Source organism: Siphateles boraxobius, unplaced genomic scaffold (genome assembly GCF_051911475.1).
Source record: "Siphateles boraxobius isolate OS27281-9 unplaced genomic scaffold, OSU_SipBor_1 1, whole genome shotgun sequence".
Lineage (NCBI taxonomy): Eukaryota > Metazoa > Chordata > Actinopteri > Cypriniformes > Leuciscidae > Siphateles > Siphateles boraxobius.
The window spans coordinates 19,026,013-19,043,947 of record NW_027508699.1 but is presented as its reverse complement, the minus strand read 5'-3'; the positions used below and the strand labels follow the sequence as shown (position 1 = coordinate 19,043,947).

At 38.1% G+C, this 17,935-nt stretch overlaps 1 protein-coding gene across 3 annotated transcripts in view; it reads left to right on the top strand.

Moving 5' to 3' along the window:
• Positions 1-17,935, top strand: part of rreb1b (ras responsive element binding protein 1b) — a 40,581-nt gene that overhangs the window by 450 nt on the left and 22,196 nt on the right. For 2 of the 3 annotated variants that reach the window (XM_077227370.1, XM_077227379.1), the window contains one exon: positions 15,460-15,548. The exons of the other annotated variant lie outside the window; for it this stretch is intronic. In XM_077227370.1, the coding sequence (XP_077083485.1) occupies positions 15,545-15,548 (4 nt within the window). In that variant the 5' untranslated portion in view covers positions 15,460-15,544. Of the gene's footprint in view, positions 1-15,459; positions 15,549-17,935 lie in introns of those variants that run through there. 3 annotated transcript variants of the gene reach the window in all.

The following is a 17,935-nucleotide window of genomic DNA, read 5'->3' as shown; positions in this document are numbered from 1 at the left end:
TGGAAGGCCGAAGATGTTGAGATGATGTCCGAACTTTTTTTTTTCCTCGCACAGGGTTTGTGCTTCCTCGTTTCATTCTCGCATCCAAAGGTTGAACGCCTGACTACAGGAATTCACTCGCGTCTGACCAGCGCACATGTATTCAACCAGCATACCTTAGTTTACTAAACTCACTGTCGTTAATATTGCTTTATCTCCCATTTGACAAAATGTTTCGCACCTATATTGTCATCGAAAGTGAGTATTTTATAGTGAACCGTAGCATCCACATCGGAACTTTGAACGAGGCTAACGCGTGGGGGGGTTGGACACGCTTCCCTTTATATTTTGACCTTGTCGGGACATGTTGTATTTACGTTTTATTTGTGCTTTCGACTTTTTTTATACCGTCGACAAGTCATTATTGTTCACAAGACCCTAATCGTTTCGTCTGTCACACTTTGCAAACTTAACGCTTGGGAATGTCAAAAGTTTTAAAGGAGGAAGTTCGCTGTCGTCGTTATTGTTTGGGTTGGGTTTACTGCATGAGATGAACGCCGAAAAGTTCCAACAAGAAAAGCCGGGGTTTATATTTGAACTTAGCAGCCACAACGATGATACCATTTAAGCCTTCTCAATTTGATGATTGGACTATAATTACTACTAGGAGGATGCATCGTTTTCGTGCGGGTGTTTCGATAGAGGCTGTGCTTGTGCCCTCCTCCTCCTCCCATCATCCTTTTGGTTCTCGCGTCTCTTTGGAGAATCAGAATGTGCAGAGATCCAGATGAGCAGTTCACATTCCATTACCAAATTCAACACTGGGCTCCAGGAGGCCTGCAGTGGCAGCATCATTCACTCGCTCAGTCCTCTCAATCTGCTGACTTTTAACTACGGCATGGTTGTTTTGTACAGTAACTTTCATCCCCTGCACTGTCAGAAAACATGATTTTTTTAACCTTTGCGGTAGGCAACAGCAGCTAGTCACTGTGGCAATACTCTTGAAGAGACAACTTTGTATCTTATCTAACCCATAAATGTTGCATATCAGTACCTCATAGTAGTATTTGTACTCTTAAGGTACTACTGTGAACCCAGAGGGAAATAAATTACAAAGATGTTTTTATGATCACCTACCGCATACAAGCTATAGTATATATTCATTTACAATCAGGGGGACCCGCAGGTACTCCAGGGGATCCGGAGAGACCATAGGCTAATATAAAAAATGTAATTAAATTATATTTCTAGCAAATTATCTGATGAGCAATTTATAGTTTTATACTGAGAGTCTGTAAATGTGGAAAACCTCTGATTAAGAGGTTTTATGTTGGAAACGTATCATACGCAAATTAATTTAGCCCATAATCATCACATTTTAATTGTGAGAAACTATGCTATTCAAAGTCACAACCCTTTGTGCAATTGCAGTGTGATCTTAAAAGATTAAGCCATTGTAAATGTGCACTGAACCAGGATGAGAATTTGTTGCTTCATCACCTTAAGCAAGTATTTTATTAGGCTACTTTGTTTCTTTATTACTTTGTATACATTTTAAGATATTTTTTTTTAATCATCGACGTCTATCCTTTTCAGAGTGCAGAGAGGCGAGGTTAAAACCCAAATCCTCCTTTTCTCATTTTCCTAATAGCTGCTGCTCTCACAATGCGGGCTGATGTAGGGTGGAGATGTGTTTGTTCAGACGCGTAAAGCAAGAAGACCATTGAAAATTCAAAGGCATGTTCTAGTGAACAGTCAACTAGTGGTCTAGGCTGTAATCTCCTCTGTCCTCAGCAGGGAGTCGCCAGAGTTGAATAGAGGAAACCCATTGTGATCATCAGAGCTGCCGTGCTGATAGTGATAGAAAGGGGCCATCAGCTTTTACTCCACTTTGTATTCAAACACTCTAAAGTATATAAAGAGTCTCAAAAGCCCAACAAACAGACCTGTTGAGTGGATGGATTTGTTTTGTGCTTTTATTTTGGTCTTTTGGAATATCGAGATGCAGCCTTGGAAATTAAGGTCATTAATCTCGAATTAATATAAATTCAATAAAATCAACTCTCAGCGGTTCTCTAGTAAACTTCCTTTGACAAACATGCCTAACTGTGATTGTTTGCCCGAGACCGAGGGACTGATCTGTTGAAGTCCCGGACTGGATGGAGAAACTAGTTGGTCACCTCACCGTGCCTTTTGCCCCTAATGATGGGTGTTCTGTTCACTCATCCATGGGTAGAGATGGGCATCCTGTTTCGCTCTGGAGCTATTTTTAACTTGTCTATTTTAGATAAGATTATGTTCCTTCTCTCATAGGGAATGGGAAGCATGGTTTGGTCCTGGGGTCTGGGGTGAGACACTGTACCTGTGGGGCTCAAGAAAGTTAGTTTGCAGATGGATGCTACTATGTGCATGTTTCATTCAAATTTAAGAGATGGACTATACATTTTTTTGATTTATGGCCAAATTGAGAAATGGATGTTGAAGGTTGACTCTTTTGAAGGGATAGTTCGACCAAAAATGAGGAAAGTTTGGTCATTATTAACTTTAATTAACATGTCATTCCAAACCTGTATGACTTTCTTTAATCTAAAAGTGAAAAATATTGTTAAAAAATGTTTGTCCATTCAACAAAAGAACTTTTTCAATATACCTTCTTTTGTGTTCTGTATAAGAAATAGTCTTACAGGTTTGGAGGGACATGAGGGTGTACACATTAACATTTTTGGGTGAACTGTCCCTTTAATGCTACTGTTTATTTGGTAATTGGTCTCCTTGTTTAGTTAAGGTATAACTAATTGACTGTTCATATTACTTGATGTTTTGGTCTTCAGTGTTTTACAAAGCTGTCAAACAGTTACAACTCTGCTTTTGGGAAAAAGAGCTACTTATTTAAAATAGACTGTATAGTTTCAAAAAGTCTGTATGAACAATGCACAGTGGGTCATTGGGACGGAAGAGACTAAATTAGAGGTGCCAAAACCAGAGCCTGCGAGCCAAAGTTGGCCCCTGATGACCTTCGATTTGTCTCGTCTTGACTCATCACAAAAGAGGATTAAAAAAGGAACAAAACATGCCATTAAAGCACATATTCATTTCTAATTTATTTATTTTTTAAAATATTTTTGTTTTATTTTTGCATTGAAATTTAGAGAATATAAATTAATTAGATTTGTTTTAAATGTACACTTTATCATAGTTGGATATATAATGCAACATGTACTTTCTGTCCATGGCTCTCAATTAAGTTCGATTTTTTGGTCCTTCATAGTAAGAAGTTTGGGAACCTCTGGACTAAATTATTTACTTTTTAAATCATAAAAGTGTAGTAAAGAAAAACTAAAAGTGAAACTGAGTCCACATGAAATTGCTTTGGTGTAAGTGGGACGTGGATGACAGGAAATAGAGCAGCCTGTTTGGATAGAGGAAGTTAGAAAAAGATAGAAACAATAGGTACCGCATCCTTACCTTGTTAGTTTGCGAATTAAGTTATGTGATAGTCAATCAAACAGGTCATAATAGTCAAACTGTGATGTTTTACCACAATCATAAATAGTTTGACTTGCTAACACTCCTTTTTGAGGGATTGTGAGCTTTGCTTTCACTTTTTTTTACGTTTGTCTGTGAGAGAAAAAGAAGACGAAGCACACACGGCTTCGCAGGCCTCCTCCTTTGCCTCCCCCTGCTACTTCCCCCGCCCCTCTTCTCCCACCCTGCCTCTGTTGCTGACTAAACAGTTTTTTCAGCTGGCAGTTGCCCACAGTCTGTGAATTTTTGATAGCTTCTAGAGAGGGAGCACTGCGAAGGGAGGCGGAGATGCTGAAGAAACGCTCTTGTTGCACATTAAGGAGTGAAGGAGGGAGACAGAAACGGGAAGATGGCAGGTCGAGTCACATTGTGGAACCAGTTTGTCTTGTACTAGCATTCTTTGTGCTTTAGACTTCCCAGTTTCGTGTTCAAGCATTGAACAAACATTTGAAAGATATGAATATGCCTGTGGCTAATTCATCTGTGTTGCATTTAGGAGTTGCTAAAAGTCAAATTTCTGCTTCGGAAACTTGACAGAAAAGTTGACTTGTGACCTGACATGAGCGTAAAGTTTTTTTTTTTGTTTGCGAAACTCTACTAATCTAATGACGCGGTGAGTGGTGTCACGTCATGCATAATTTTATGAAATCTCATGACAAAGCTGTGACTTTCATTTCAGTTCCAGTTGATTGTAGTGATTCATGAGACGAGGGAGGGACTCGGTTGGTATGACTGTGAGTGCAGGAGTTATTTAACTGGAATATCTAGGTGTGCACTGCAGGTTGAAAAACCTATGTCATCGTTGCGTTAACCTGCATGGACTTTGAATTATACAGTCTCATCTCGCTAAGCGCAAAGAGAGCTTCACAGAGAAATGTGAGGACAGATCCTCTTCTGTGTCTCTGAGAGCGATGTGCAATGGGAAACAGATGTGGCTGGGCTGTTAGTTCAGTGCCTTTCTTCAAAGAGCCTCAATTAGCGTTTCCGTATACAGAACGACTTCATGAGACATATTTTGTCAGCTTCATAGATTTGTCATTGTAAATTCCAAGACTAGGTTTGCAGCTCTGTTTGCATTGATTTGTCTTGAATTTTCCCAATTTTTGGCAAAGTTACAGGGTTAGTTCACCCAAAAATATACACCAACAATCATGCTGTTTTAAGCCACAATGTGTATTTCTCTCTAAAGCACAAAAAGTGAAATTTTAAAGAATATCCTGCACACTCTTTGCCATGTAGTGAAGCTTCAAAATGACACAAGAGCACTTTTAAGTTATCAAAATAATCCAGTTGACTTTATGGCTATTTGAGTCCCCACTATAGCAACTGTATTAGAAATGGTTCAAAATAAATCGGTACTCACTGAAAATTGTGACCCACCCTAGCTGAGAAAAGTACTCATGCCTGATTCTTGGAAAAATGGCTCTTTTGAGAGTTTTTTTTTTAATGAATCCGTTGCACAAGAACTAAATGATTCATTCACAATTTAGTTGCATGTTATTGACTTAACTTTTAGTTTGTTTCTCAGACAAAACAATATAGCTTCAGAATACAGCGCATAAGTCATATGAACCAATTTGGTGTTATATGTCTTTTTTGAGCTCATTATATTTAAAAAAGAGGGTAGGATTTTAAATTTTCTACAAATATCATGGTTTGGTAAGACAGTGATTACAACGCACACTCATTCACCAGCACATCAATCTCATTAGTGAGTGCTTCATGGCACATTATCACAAGATCTTGCCGTATCATCTTATGGTTCAGATTATACGGCAGTGGAGCTTTCATAATGTGTTAGTACCTTTAAAAGCAATGGGATTCTTTAAAAACAGGTTATGAAGTCATTCTAGCTGAAAGATGCTAGAAGTTGACTTGTCAGTCGCCAGGATTAAGGTGATTCATGTAGTTCTCTAGCAGCCTCTCCCAAAATGCCCTGAGGCAGTGTAGACAATGAAGCAAAATGGCGTCTTTTCAGGAGGAGAAACTCGGCCGCTCCCGTCTCTTCTAGCTCTTAGAAAATAAGACACACAGTGTGTTTGAGGAGAACGTGCCTGTCCACCATCCTGGCTCTTACTAATGTCTGATAATCCTAGCTATGTTAGCTATGTTCTAATTATTTTAAAACCTGGTTCCGCACTCCCATTTAGCAACTTGCAAATAGTATACGAAACTGTCTATATATAGGTGTTCTCCAACAAGAAAATTGTTTTACTTTACTAAAACTGTTAAACATTGATTTCATACAATTGATCCATTTCAAAAAGGAATAAGAAGTTTGTTTTCTTGTAGTTTTGCAAATGTTTAAAACTTTAAAAGAAATGAATCGTATTTTAAGTTTTATTTTGAGAGTTTATTCTCATTTAACTGGACTAATCTCCATTTTCAAAAGCTTGTAGAGGAGGAGAGGAATCCTGACAGAACAGGACAGGGAAAACAAAACATGGAAATGAGGCAAAGGTCACTCCTGGTTCTTTTGTAGCCCGGTTCATCTCAGGGTTGCAGTAAATATTAACCTGCTTATCACAGAGTATGGGATGTGTTCTTTTAGCATACTAGAATCAAACAAAAAAACTTGAAGAGGCAAAATTAACACCAATGAGTAAGTATTAAAATCAGATTGTGAGTCTTAAAGACTTCATGATAACATGAGACATGTGTTTTATTCCATGTCTGTTAGTTTTTAAGAGAGTTTAAGTAATTTCACTTCTAAGATTATCCTTTAGCACGTGTGCAAAATGTACAGTCTTTCTCATCTGGTAAAATTGACTAAAAAACTATTGATGACTCATTTTGCACTACACAGATGTTTATCCAATCAGATGCTCTCTAGAATGAGAATAGTCCCTCCCCTCTTTATCACCTGCAACTGACTAGCAAACAGCAAATCCTGTTTTTATTGCTGGAATGCATCTAAAACATATTGTCAGTATTAAAGTGAGCAATATAATCATAATTTTAATGCATGATAAAATTAGAACACAGTAATATCCTTTATCTCTAAACTGGACAGCTTGCTCAACAGTGCCCTCCATCTCTCTATGCTCAGTACTTTCAGGAAGGTGTTCTCTGATTGTTTAATTGTTTGTGTTGGTTGATGGGGTTTACTGCCACGTCCTCTTTTAGTTTATAATATGCATAAATGTTTACTAAGTAAACAAAAAAAGCTAATTCTAGCCAATCAGAGAGATGTCCTCTGTACCCTCCCCATCCCCAACCAATCACAGCATTGCGTCTTTACTATTTACTGTGTTTACATGTTTGCTGTGTAAATTCAGCTCACAAAACGGCATGCCGTGCCACTTTAAGCATCATTCTCTTCCGTTTGGGCTACTAACAATATGAGTATACCACAACGCAGTCAAACAGCTATGTTTGAGATAATCATTAGATAGGACAGACTAAAAACCAAATAAAGTAAATAGACTCTTTACCTTTGGCCAACCATTTCCAGCTGTGCAGAGGTCTGTGTTATCTGCATTTACACAGCCAGCATGTAACTTACAATTAGGAGTTTAGAAACAAACACTGAAAAAGTGTCCTAAAGCACATATTATTTTGTAGTTTACTCTCAAAAATGAATTTAATAAATATATCATAAACCGTTATGTACTACACTGCAAAAATTAGATTCCTCAGTGTTTTTGTCTTATTTTCCATTAAAAAATCTACATATGTGAACATATAGAATGTTAAAATATCTGAAGAACCATGAAGCCATTTTTTTGTTTTCATCAATTTAGTTTTTATCATGATGTAATTGTTTCTGTCAGCCTTGAGTTTGAACTGCACTGCCCCAGATCAGGGTGCTCACCAAGGCAAAGTACAGAAGATTATGAAGGGGACCACGGTAAGAGTAGGATTAGTATACACACTCATATGGACTCTGCCCGCAGAAAATGACTTTTGGAGCATTACATTTTGGAGCTTCCAAACACATCTTATCAGGTTCTCTACATGCAGTTTCCATTTGTTCAACATGATAACGCTGTAAAAGTTAGCATTTTTATGTCAATAATGTTAGTTGAAGGGTTAGTTCACCCAAAAATAAAAATTCTGTCGTAAAACTAATCCATATGTATTGAGGAGTTTTGTCCAAATTTTGAAGAAACACAATCGCTTTATATGATGAACGGATTGATTTTAGGCTTTTATTCACATATGAACATTGATCAGCGAACATAAACAGCAGCTCAACCGAACCTGCTTGACGCGCAAGAACAAACCTCATTGGTTCCTGCGGAAGCTCAAATGTGTTGCGTAACACGGAAATTAAACTCATTGGTTCTTGCGGAAGCTCAAACTGGCTGCGTAAAGGCCCTTTCAGACCGGATGCGGAATGCTGGGTTCAGTGTAGCCCTTCATATACAAAGCGATTTGCACTACGCTGGCCAGAGCAAAGTTTTGTATATTTTTAGCGGGAGTTCTATACGTCTAGTCATTTGATTGTTGTTACACCTTTCGGTCAGCAGCAAAATATGTATCTGTCCCGTGCTAAGAAGCAAGCGACAGCACCTGACATTCCAACTTGAATTGAGATATGTCACCATGACACAGCTTTTCTCCCGATGTCCCTAAACTACCGCAAACTTGTATTGTATAGCTCCGGAAATTTTGACGCACACAGTACAAGAATTAACCTCATTGGTTTTCGCACATCAAGCAAACATGCTTGAGCCTCTGTTTACCACAACTGAAGTGTGAGTGATATGTGAATAAAAGCCTAAATTCAATCTGTTCATCATATAAAGTAATTGAGTCTCTTCAGAAAATTTGGACCAAACCGCTCAATTCATATGGATTAGTTTTACGATCTCTTTATGAACTTTTTAAAGCATCAAAGTGGTTGTTGTATAGTATGGAAGGACAGAAATGGCTCTGTTTAAAAAAAAAATCTTCATTTGTGTTCTGAAGATGAACGAAAGTTTCACAGGTTTGGAACGACATGAGGGTGAGTAATTAATAGGGGTGTCACGATTCTCCAAATCCTCGATTCGATGACATTTTCGATTCTAAGGTCATGGTTGGATTCGATTCTCGAATTTTTTTTTTTTAAGCACAGGTTGCTGTTGCTCCTAAAAAGCTGACATCAGTTCATCGCAATCTCACACATCTCTGTTATTATCAGTGAAGCTGACTGCACAATGAATCTTTCATAATATATAGCCTACACTTTGTTTGTTATAATTAGAGGATTTGCCAGCTTACAGAATTCAGCACTGAACAAAAAGTCAGTTTTGAGTGGTGAGGAGAGTCTATCTTAAATGCTTCTGATTGGTCATTGCGTTCAAGAAATCAACACTAATGTCTGTGATTGGCTAAATCGCTCAACGCTGCAAACATGTTATAAATAGAAACTCTGGCCTGTAAATCGTTTCTGTTTTGTTTTAGTTGTTCTTGTTGCTTTTCTGCAGCAGATGAAAACAATGTATTCGTTTTTATATGTTTTATTCATAGATATTTCTAGTTTGTGGGAGTCCCGCGAATCGTTTTATTCTCCCGCACACACAGAGTGAGTGCATTTCCGCCCGCGCTCGCTCTGGGCCATCAAATCTAGTCCCGCGCCGCACTCTATTGCGTTGGGAGTGCACGTCTATAGATCAAGAGCCCGGCCCGAGGATAGTGACGGGAAATATCGGCCAAGTTCGGGCTCGGGCATAGAATCCAAGTTAGAGGACTCACAGCCTTTCAACACGTGTGGTTTTTTCCCGCGCCGTGATGAGTCGTTCATGAACGATCCATTCATTGCCTGTGTCACGCGATAAATGAACAAAAGACTCGGAAGGTCAAGTAATTATTAATGTTCCCTGTAAATTACTTTTGACTGCATTATAATGATTTCTTAATTCAGAATATGATCAAGATTGCGTTGGTGGATGTGTTCGGGGAATTTGCCTGTTAAAAGTATAACATTTAAAGACCCTGAAATGACTAGAAAAAAGATTAGTTCATTTTGATGAACGAGATTGAACAATAGAGTCAGTAAAAGGATCCGAACTTTCCATCACGGGCGCGACATGGGGGCGTGGCAGCATCGACGATTCCATTTTTTATTTCGATTTTTGAGTTTGTGAATTAATTTCGATCGATTTCGATTTAAAATCGAAATCGTGACACCCTTAGTAATTAATGACAGAATTTTCATTTTTGGGTGAATTAACCCTTTAATCCTAATGGCTTACGCTAAATGGAGACCATCTTTGCATTGCCCCCTTCCAAACGTCTCCTGTATGTTACACCCTCAGAGTAGCAGTCTGTCCACTGGCACCAGAGCCGCTCTTACACAAAGTCTTACTTATTTCAGCAATGACTGTTGTGTATGCGCGAGCACAGTGGATTATTTTTGCAAAGGCAGTTTGCTTTTCTCCGTTCTAGCTTTTGACAAGCGCCATGTGGTTGACAGACAACCTCCGGCTGTTTCCAGCAGTTACTTGCTCAAATAAGCCTTGCAGTGTCACCTGACTGCTCTGACTGGATTGGTCGTATTAAATGGCAGGGCCCTCGAGGAGGGGTGGGGCTTCGGGGGTGGGACTCTGTGAAGGAGTCAGTGAATGGTGGTTTCTATGGTGATCAGCGGTCAGTGATGTGGCCCTGTACTTTGATCAGGGTTGCCCTGAGGAGATGGACACAACGGTCACATTTGAGCAGAAGAACATTCTTGAGATGAAAAGCCCATGTGTAGTTTATAATTAAGCCCTATTGGTGACTCATTTTATGCAGAAGTAGTCTGCGTGCATGCGAGATCATGCATGCATGCATGCTCATTCAGAGAAGCAAGAGTGGGTGTGTTGAATAGACAAAGTCTGTGTCTGATGATAAGGACTCAGTTGAAGGTGGGTGGAGAAGGACAGAGGGCCGGTCGGGGTGGATATAACAGACACAGAAGCAGAGGGAGCTGGCATGAATGCGTGCAGGCGGGAGGCTGCGAGTTCTGCAGTGGAGACAGCGAGCGTAAACATGCGTTACATTGCCAAATACACTTTCTGACCTACTTCAGCTCACTGGGAAATACACTGTATTGTCTGGCCCGAGACAGTAGTTGTCTGTGAAGCCTCAAACCTCAAATCCTTCACCGAACGATTCATTCCGCTGCAGAAGAGGGTTTGGAGAAAGACGGTGAGATGGAGAGAGATCACCCTAACCACCATCAAACAAACCAAATGTGGGATGATTACTAAGTTTGTGTGGGACATGTTACCAACACTAAAACATAACCTGAAAATGTTTAATAATGTCTATCTAACTTAATTAGATATTCTGCCTTTGAGCTGATAAAAATAGTTTGTTCTTTAGTCCCTTCTAGAAAACACCATTACATCACAATGTAACATAACATGTCTACGTATATTTTACATGTCATTTAAATCAAACATCACTGAGCACAAAGGCAGCAGGCATCATGCAGATAACTATTTTTGAAACAGTTCTGACCAAGTCCAAATTAAATTCAACAAAATAAATAATAAAATCATGAAATTTGTTTATTGACAGTCTTATATATCAAGAATATATTAAACCAAAAACTTTCATATTTTTAAAAAGGATGTGAATTAGAACAACCACAGCAGGCAATAAGTTGATATATTCTGTTAAATTAAAATTGTAATTTACCGAATTATCCATTTGTTTTCTGACAGGGAACATATGGAACGAATCACAGCTCCACATTTTGATTGACAGCCGTCACAACCCACTAGTGACCGTGTTTACTCCTTTCTTTCCAACCATTGGATAGGATTTAAAAAACGGCTGTTGTATTTGCACTTCTGACGAAGCACTGTTGAATATAGGTGAAAAAATTTGCCGCAAAAATAATAAATAAAAAGCTTTCGTAAAAAGGCATGCCCGTTTTCTTAATATGATCATTAAAAACCAGCAGACTGGTGAAAATGCGGGACATTTTCTCAATGCGGGACAAGGGATGAAAATGCTGTGCGGTACAACGCAAAGCGGGATGGGTGGTGGGGTTGGGGGGAGGTTTGTGAAATAATGACCAGAACTGTACGCTTGGGTAAATCTGCACTGGGATTGAGTTTTAAATAGCCTGGAATGCACAGTGCTGGAAATGGGTGGTAGTTCAGAGAGCTCAGCCTGCTATACTGCAGCGTGTGTCACATCACAGGACAGCAGCTGTATGTGACTGAGGAAGTTAGGGTCTCCTCACAGTGAATGGATGGTTACGCTCTGGTTGCACAGACCAAAAGAGGGTTTGCATGTGGGTTGCTGTCAACAGATGAATTTTCCTTCTCTAAAATAATCTTGACATTAGCGATGCACCAAAATTAATATTTTAGCGGATCACTGAAAATGAACCGAAATTAAATTGTTCAATTAGCTAAAACCATAACCAAAAATAATTTGAGTAATTCAATATGGGTAATTGAAATCAGTGTGTTGTTCAGTTTCGTTTTCTCACATGATAAATTAAACCAGTGGTAACAGGCGAAGTACATTAGTATATGACTACACAATGTATCACTTGATACACAATATAATTACTGTTTTTTTTTTGTTTGTTTTTTGTATATATCATTTTTGGTCAGAATTTGATATTTAATTGTTCATGCTCTTTTCCCCTGTTTTTACCTACCTTTGCCTCACCTTTGTTTAAAATTGTTAATGTTTATAAAACAGTCATAAAAATAATAACACCGTTACACAATCTTTTGCAAATCTGAAATTAATATCAGAATAAAACCACAAAAAAATCATTAACTAAATAAAATAAAATATAAAAACTTTCAGCTAGTTGGCAGGGCAACATTTCTAATTTTCGTGTAAGTTTAACTAGGCCTACTAAAATAACTAAAGCTAAATAAACTAAAACATAATGATAGTTTTCATTAAATTAACTTTAAAATTAAAAATAAAAACAAAATATATATATATAAACATCAAATTGAAAATATTAACAAAAACTATAATAGTATATCAGTGATACTTAAATAACACTGCTTGTAGCATTTAAAATGACTGATTTTAGTTTTTAGGGTTTGATTTTTAATATTGGCCATAACATGAGAACAGTTTTCACCATCGCTCAGAATTGTAGGCCCTTTTTATGATTGCGTAATAGACAGTAGCACATGCATCTAACACTGTGAGCATCCCTTCATCCAAACACAAATAAATCATATTTTTGGATCCTAAGGACTTCTCACTGGAGTTCATCCTCCATGTGTGATGTCATGGTTTTTGCTGGAGCTCCTGGCCTGGTTGCCTGAAACAAAATGGTTGCTGTATGCAATAAAAGCCAAAGGTCACGTCAGGGCCACCTGTTTGGAGTGACAGCTGAGTGCTGCTTTGCCAAGGGCCTCATGTGGTCCCCTCCTCCTCCTCCTCTTCTTCCCTGTTAACCCCTTGTGTTCATTCCAATCAGAGTTTCAAGCACATTTCTTGATTCGTCTCGGTCTTTGACTACTCCCTCACCTGCTGGAAAATCCAGCTGAAACCAGCCTAAAGCGATAGCTGTGTTTTGGAACATGATAGTTGGTGTCTATCTGGTCCAGTATGGTCTGCCAGCTCAGCCAGGTGCCCAACAGCTGGTTCTCCAGTTGGCCAAACACCTAAACCATATTAGAGTTGCTAGAAACTAGCTATTATGTTGTAAAACACAGATTTTCTTTTCTTTTTACATGAAGAAGAATTACGATACAGGTTTTTATAATGCTTGTAAGATTTTATAGTTCTTATATTTTTATATGACTCTAATATCTATCATTTTGAACTCTGTTCGGTTCTATTTTTTTGTTGTTGCCTGGATAAGATTGCAGAAATGGAAATTGTGCAGGAAATGCAGCAGAAGTTTGTGATGAAAAAAGATAGAGTTTGTTAGGATGTAGGAGGAAGAGAACCACCCAGAGAGAGAGAGAGAGAGAGAGAAAGAGAGAGAGAGCTGAGCAGTAGAACCAGTTAAACCAGAAACCTCTCCTCTTATGAGGAATCCTCCTCCTGGTTCTTGGAGCACTGTAGCCCCCATCCCCACCGAGACCCTTCTATTCTGACACCTCCCCCACTCAACACAAACACACATACACACATGCTGAAACTGATACAGGAACAGTGTGGAGTGTAGAGGCAGCAGAACGCGATAGCCCCATGAGCCAACACCTGCCCACAATCCAACACTTGCCTGTGCCTGTCACACAGGGATGCAAGAGCTTTGACACACTCTTGCCTCAGACACACACTCTTTCTTTTTTCAGTTTTTTCCCCCCTTTTGTTTTGGCCTTCTTAAGAGCTTTTGTACCAGCGAAGTGTGCAGGATTCTTATTTCCTGACCTGCTTACTTTTACATTTATTCATTTGTTTATGTTTTTTATCAGTATTCCCTGGGAACCGAACACATTACCTTGACTCGTTAAAACATGTTTGGAGTCACTATTTATTTATTTATTTATTTTTGATGAAAATGTTCTTTATATTTAGTCAATGTTTTATTATGTAAAAATTATTAGCTTTTGTCAAAATTGCATATACTCTACCGTTCAAAAGTTTTTTGTCTGTATTATTTATTGATGTTTTTGAAAGAAGTCTTTTATGCTTCAGAAATACAGTAAAAACAGTTATAATATTGTGAAATATTATTATAATTTCAAATATTTGTTTTCTACTTGAATATATTTTAAATGCACTTTATTCCTGTGATGGCAAAGGTGAATTTTCAGCATCATTATTCCAGTTTTTCCATTATTCAGTGTCACATGATCCTTCAGAAAATATTTGAATATGCTGATTTGATGCTCAAGAAGCATTTCTCATTATTATCAATGTTGAAAACAGTTTTTGTAGAAAGTTTAATACATTTGTGTAGTATTTTTACTAAAAAAAATTTTTTTTACAGAAAATAAACTTCTGAGCGATAGTAAGTTTCACAGTGGAAAATATTTTTTTTTATTAAGTGTAAATAACATTTTAGTTGACAATAATGTGCAAAAAGACGTAGAAAAAAGATAAAAACGAACAGTTTTGGATGGGATCATTGCCTTGTTTTTATTCAGCAGCTTATTTTTTTGTCATCATATTTTCATTAAGAATATGTTTAATTATTGTCATTGCACATCTTTTTTTCTCTGATTAATTTAAACTAAATCAAAACCTTAGAGGAACACAAAGCAAAACTTTATTAAGAGGAGACAAAAAACAAAAGTGTGAATCGAACTGGGGAACTCAAACTTGTATTGCCCGCATAAGCTCCATCATGCCGTATCACATTAGCTTATTTGCTGTAAAAAATGTCCACGCTTTGCACTTTAACCAACTTTATTTGTGTCCATGGTTTCTGTCAGACAAACATATTTTTTCCTGACTGGATAATTTGAAATAAGCCTGTTTTGCACATTCTGACAACCTTAAGCTTCATCCATCTGCCTTCCATCCATCTCCGTAACGTCATCCGTCTCTCTATCCCCTCATCCTCTTCTGTCTCCTTTTGTTCTTGGGTCTTTTAATACCAGCTCTTGTGATATGCAGTTGTAATGTTCCATACAGATGCCTGTAGAACTGGCTCCTGCGCTCACCGGAGAGGAAACTTGGCAGTGCATGTGACTTTGTGTTATTTGATGGCAGCCCGTTTCAGTTTACCAGCTGAACAAGAGGCCTGAGGCAGGATCTCTCCTGTTACCTTTACACTAAAGAGAGCACATCTGAAATGATGTCACTCTTTCTCATGTGGCCTTTTCAGGTCGCTGTCTCTTCCCGAACCTCGCTTCATGGGAAAACGTGCTCTGAATCCACAAGCCCCATATAGCCTGAAGGATTTCTCATTTTAATCCTGAAGGGAAACACCTCACATTCATTTTCATGCTTACTCAGCGGCTCAGCTACCTTTAACTCTTGTGTTATGTGTGCTTTTTTAAAACATAACACTTGCTTTGTGTATACGCCTTTCTTGCGGTGTAACACTTGCATTGTGTGTGTAGTAATTGTGTGTGGGTATGTTTTGCTTTCTTTTAGTATGAGCAGAGGTCGCTGTCCCTCATCCTGTGCCCGTAACCCTGTGACTCCATGACCCTGTGACGTGTTTAGCCCAAATCTTAAAATGGGTAAATATTCAAAAGACACCTGACACTACTGACCATTGTGTGTGTGTGTGTGTGTGTGTGTGTGTGTGTGTGTGTGGGTAGTTGCAGGCACCATAGGTGTTGGGATTAAATACATTTTATTTATATAAAAATACATTTTACTGTACGTATTAAACGTGTTAATTGTTTAACAGTAAGTTAAATTGCCACATAGGATGAAAAACTGAAAATGGTTTAACATTGCATTATATGTAAAATACGGACAAATTTATGGTTTATGGTAATTGCTGTATAAGTGGTAAGTGCTGTATAATATAAAAGGACATTCTCAGAAATCCCTGCATCACAAATTACATGCGATTATCACACCTGCAAACTTGTTGCTTTTCGGCGACAATCGCCGTTTTCTTGGCCAATTGGGTCATTTACGTGAATCGCGTAGAACCGGAGAGTTTTTTCTTTGTGTGTGTGTGTGTGTGTGTGTGTGTGTGTGTGTGTGTGTGGGGGGGGGGGTGCCAGCCATTTTTCCTTCCGACCAAAATTTCGTTATTTCAAATGTAGCCGCGTTGCGCGTGGTAAGCGCGCTCATAATCCGCCGGAGCCACCACAACATTGCCCAACATCAAATGGCAAACGTAATGCAAGCGGAACGAAACTGCTCGTTATTATGTGGTTGACGGACCGTTTATCAGTTTGGACCAAACCAGCGCGAGCCGATCTTGATCAAGCGACACTGTTACTACACAGCGCTAATAAGAGATCAATTAAAGGAAGAATTTGAATTTGCCACAGAAGTAATAACATTGCTGCGAGATCTAGTGAGAAACATTCACATTTCTCCGTTATTAACGGATCAAACAGCACTGACGTGGAAACCAGGAAGAAACATTGTGCCATGAATTAACTATCCAGTTTCCACAGATCAGCAACATTCACCATGGATATACTGTAGTAACACTAACTGCAACCATGGAAGTTTGGCAGGAATAGTAGGCTATAATGCCTTCAAGTAATATTACGTTGGTTTTATTTTGACATTATGAATACAATTGCTGCCCTCAAACTAATCTGAACTAAAATAAACCTTTATTTATAACTACTACAATATTGCATTTAATTTTTTCCAAGGAGCTGTGTTGTTTTATATGCTCCTAAGAAGAGTCAATTATAGCTCCAGAATTGCTCAAAGAAAAACAAATATCAATCATACTTTATGATGTTAGTTTTCATTTAAAAAAAGAATAATAAAATTTAAATCAAGGAAATTACCAAAAACCTATAACCTGGTTAACAGTAAATTCTAACAACATAGGGCTATTTAGATAAACAATCTGGCGATAAACAATCTGGCGAGCATGTTGTTTTAGGCTAACACACCAACAGCAAATTTCTGTTTAATAAAGCGCTCAGATTTCGCTTTTCTTTTGCGCTTCAGTGTCTGGATTATATTTATATTAAAGGTGCTCTAAGCGATGTTGGGTGACGTCACTTCTTGTTGACGTTCAAAGTATTGTCAAACAAAACGGAGGCTAGCTAGACCCTCCCTCCTCCTCATCCGCGCACTAACCCCCCAAACCCGCCCCCAAATCCTTCTTGTCGGTTATTGGCTGGAACAGTTTGTTATGTTTCGTGCTGCTGGTTAGCCCAGTTTGTTTTTGTTACCGTTTTTTGGAGCCTGGGGTGTCTGCAGAGACTGCCTTTTTTACAGTGTGTTCAGGGGACAGGTAGCTAGCGGATAGTGTTCCGTGACATCGCTTAGAGCACCTTTAATAGTTCTGCTTTTTCTTATTTTTGTTATCAGTAATAATGTACATTTAGGGTGTTTTGGGTTGCATTTGATTTTATTTACTGAATGTTTATTGTATTATTTTAGTGTGTTACCCTGATAGTGTTTTGTCTTTATGTGTTTGTATGACTCTGTGCACCGTCTATATACGAGTATTGGACATGTTTTATGAACTCTGATTCATCATCTGGTTTTTTGTTGTACCACCTGTATTATCATGGTGGTTATCAGTACATTTTAAGGTAATTTATTTTTAGAATTTTGTTTGTCAAGTAGATTGTTAGGCTATATTAACACCATATTACTTAATATTGTGTTATAAGTTGTAAAACATACAGGCATCAATCAATACAATTCCAGTAATACCTGAAACTGTATGAAAAATATCATCATATTTTTATGGTGAATGGTTTGGCAACGACAGCTGACGTTTTTTTAATATTCATAAATTTAGCAGGATTAATATAATAATATTAATATAATATATATATAATTTTACAGTGTAGGCATAAAATATTTTAAATAAAATTAATATTTCATATGTATGCCCATATAGAGTTGCCTGACAACAGTACATCCATGTGGATAGTCAGAAGGTGTTGCTGAACCTCATTTTGTTAAA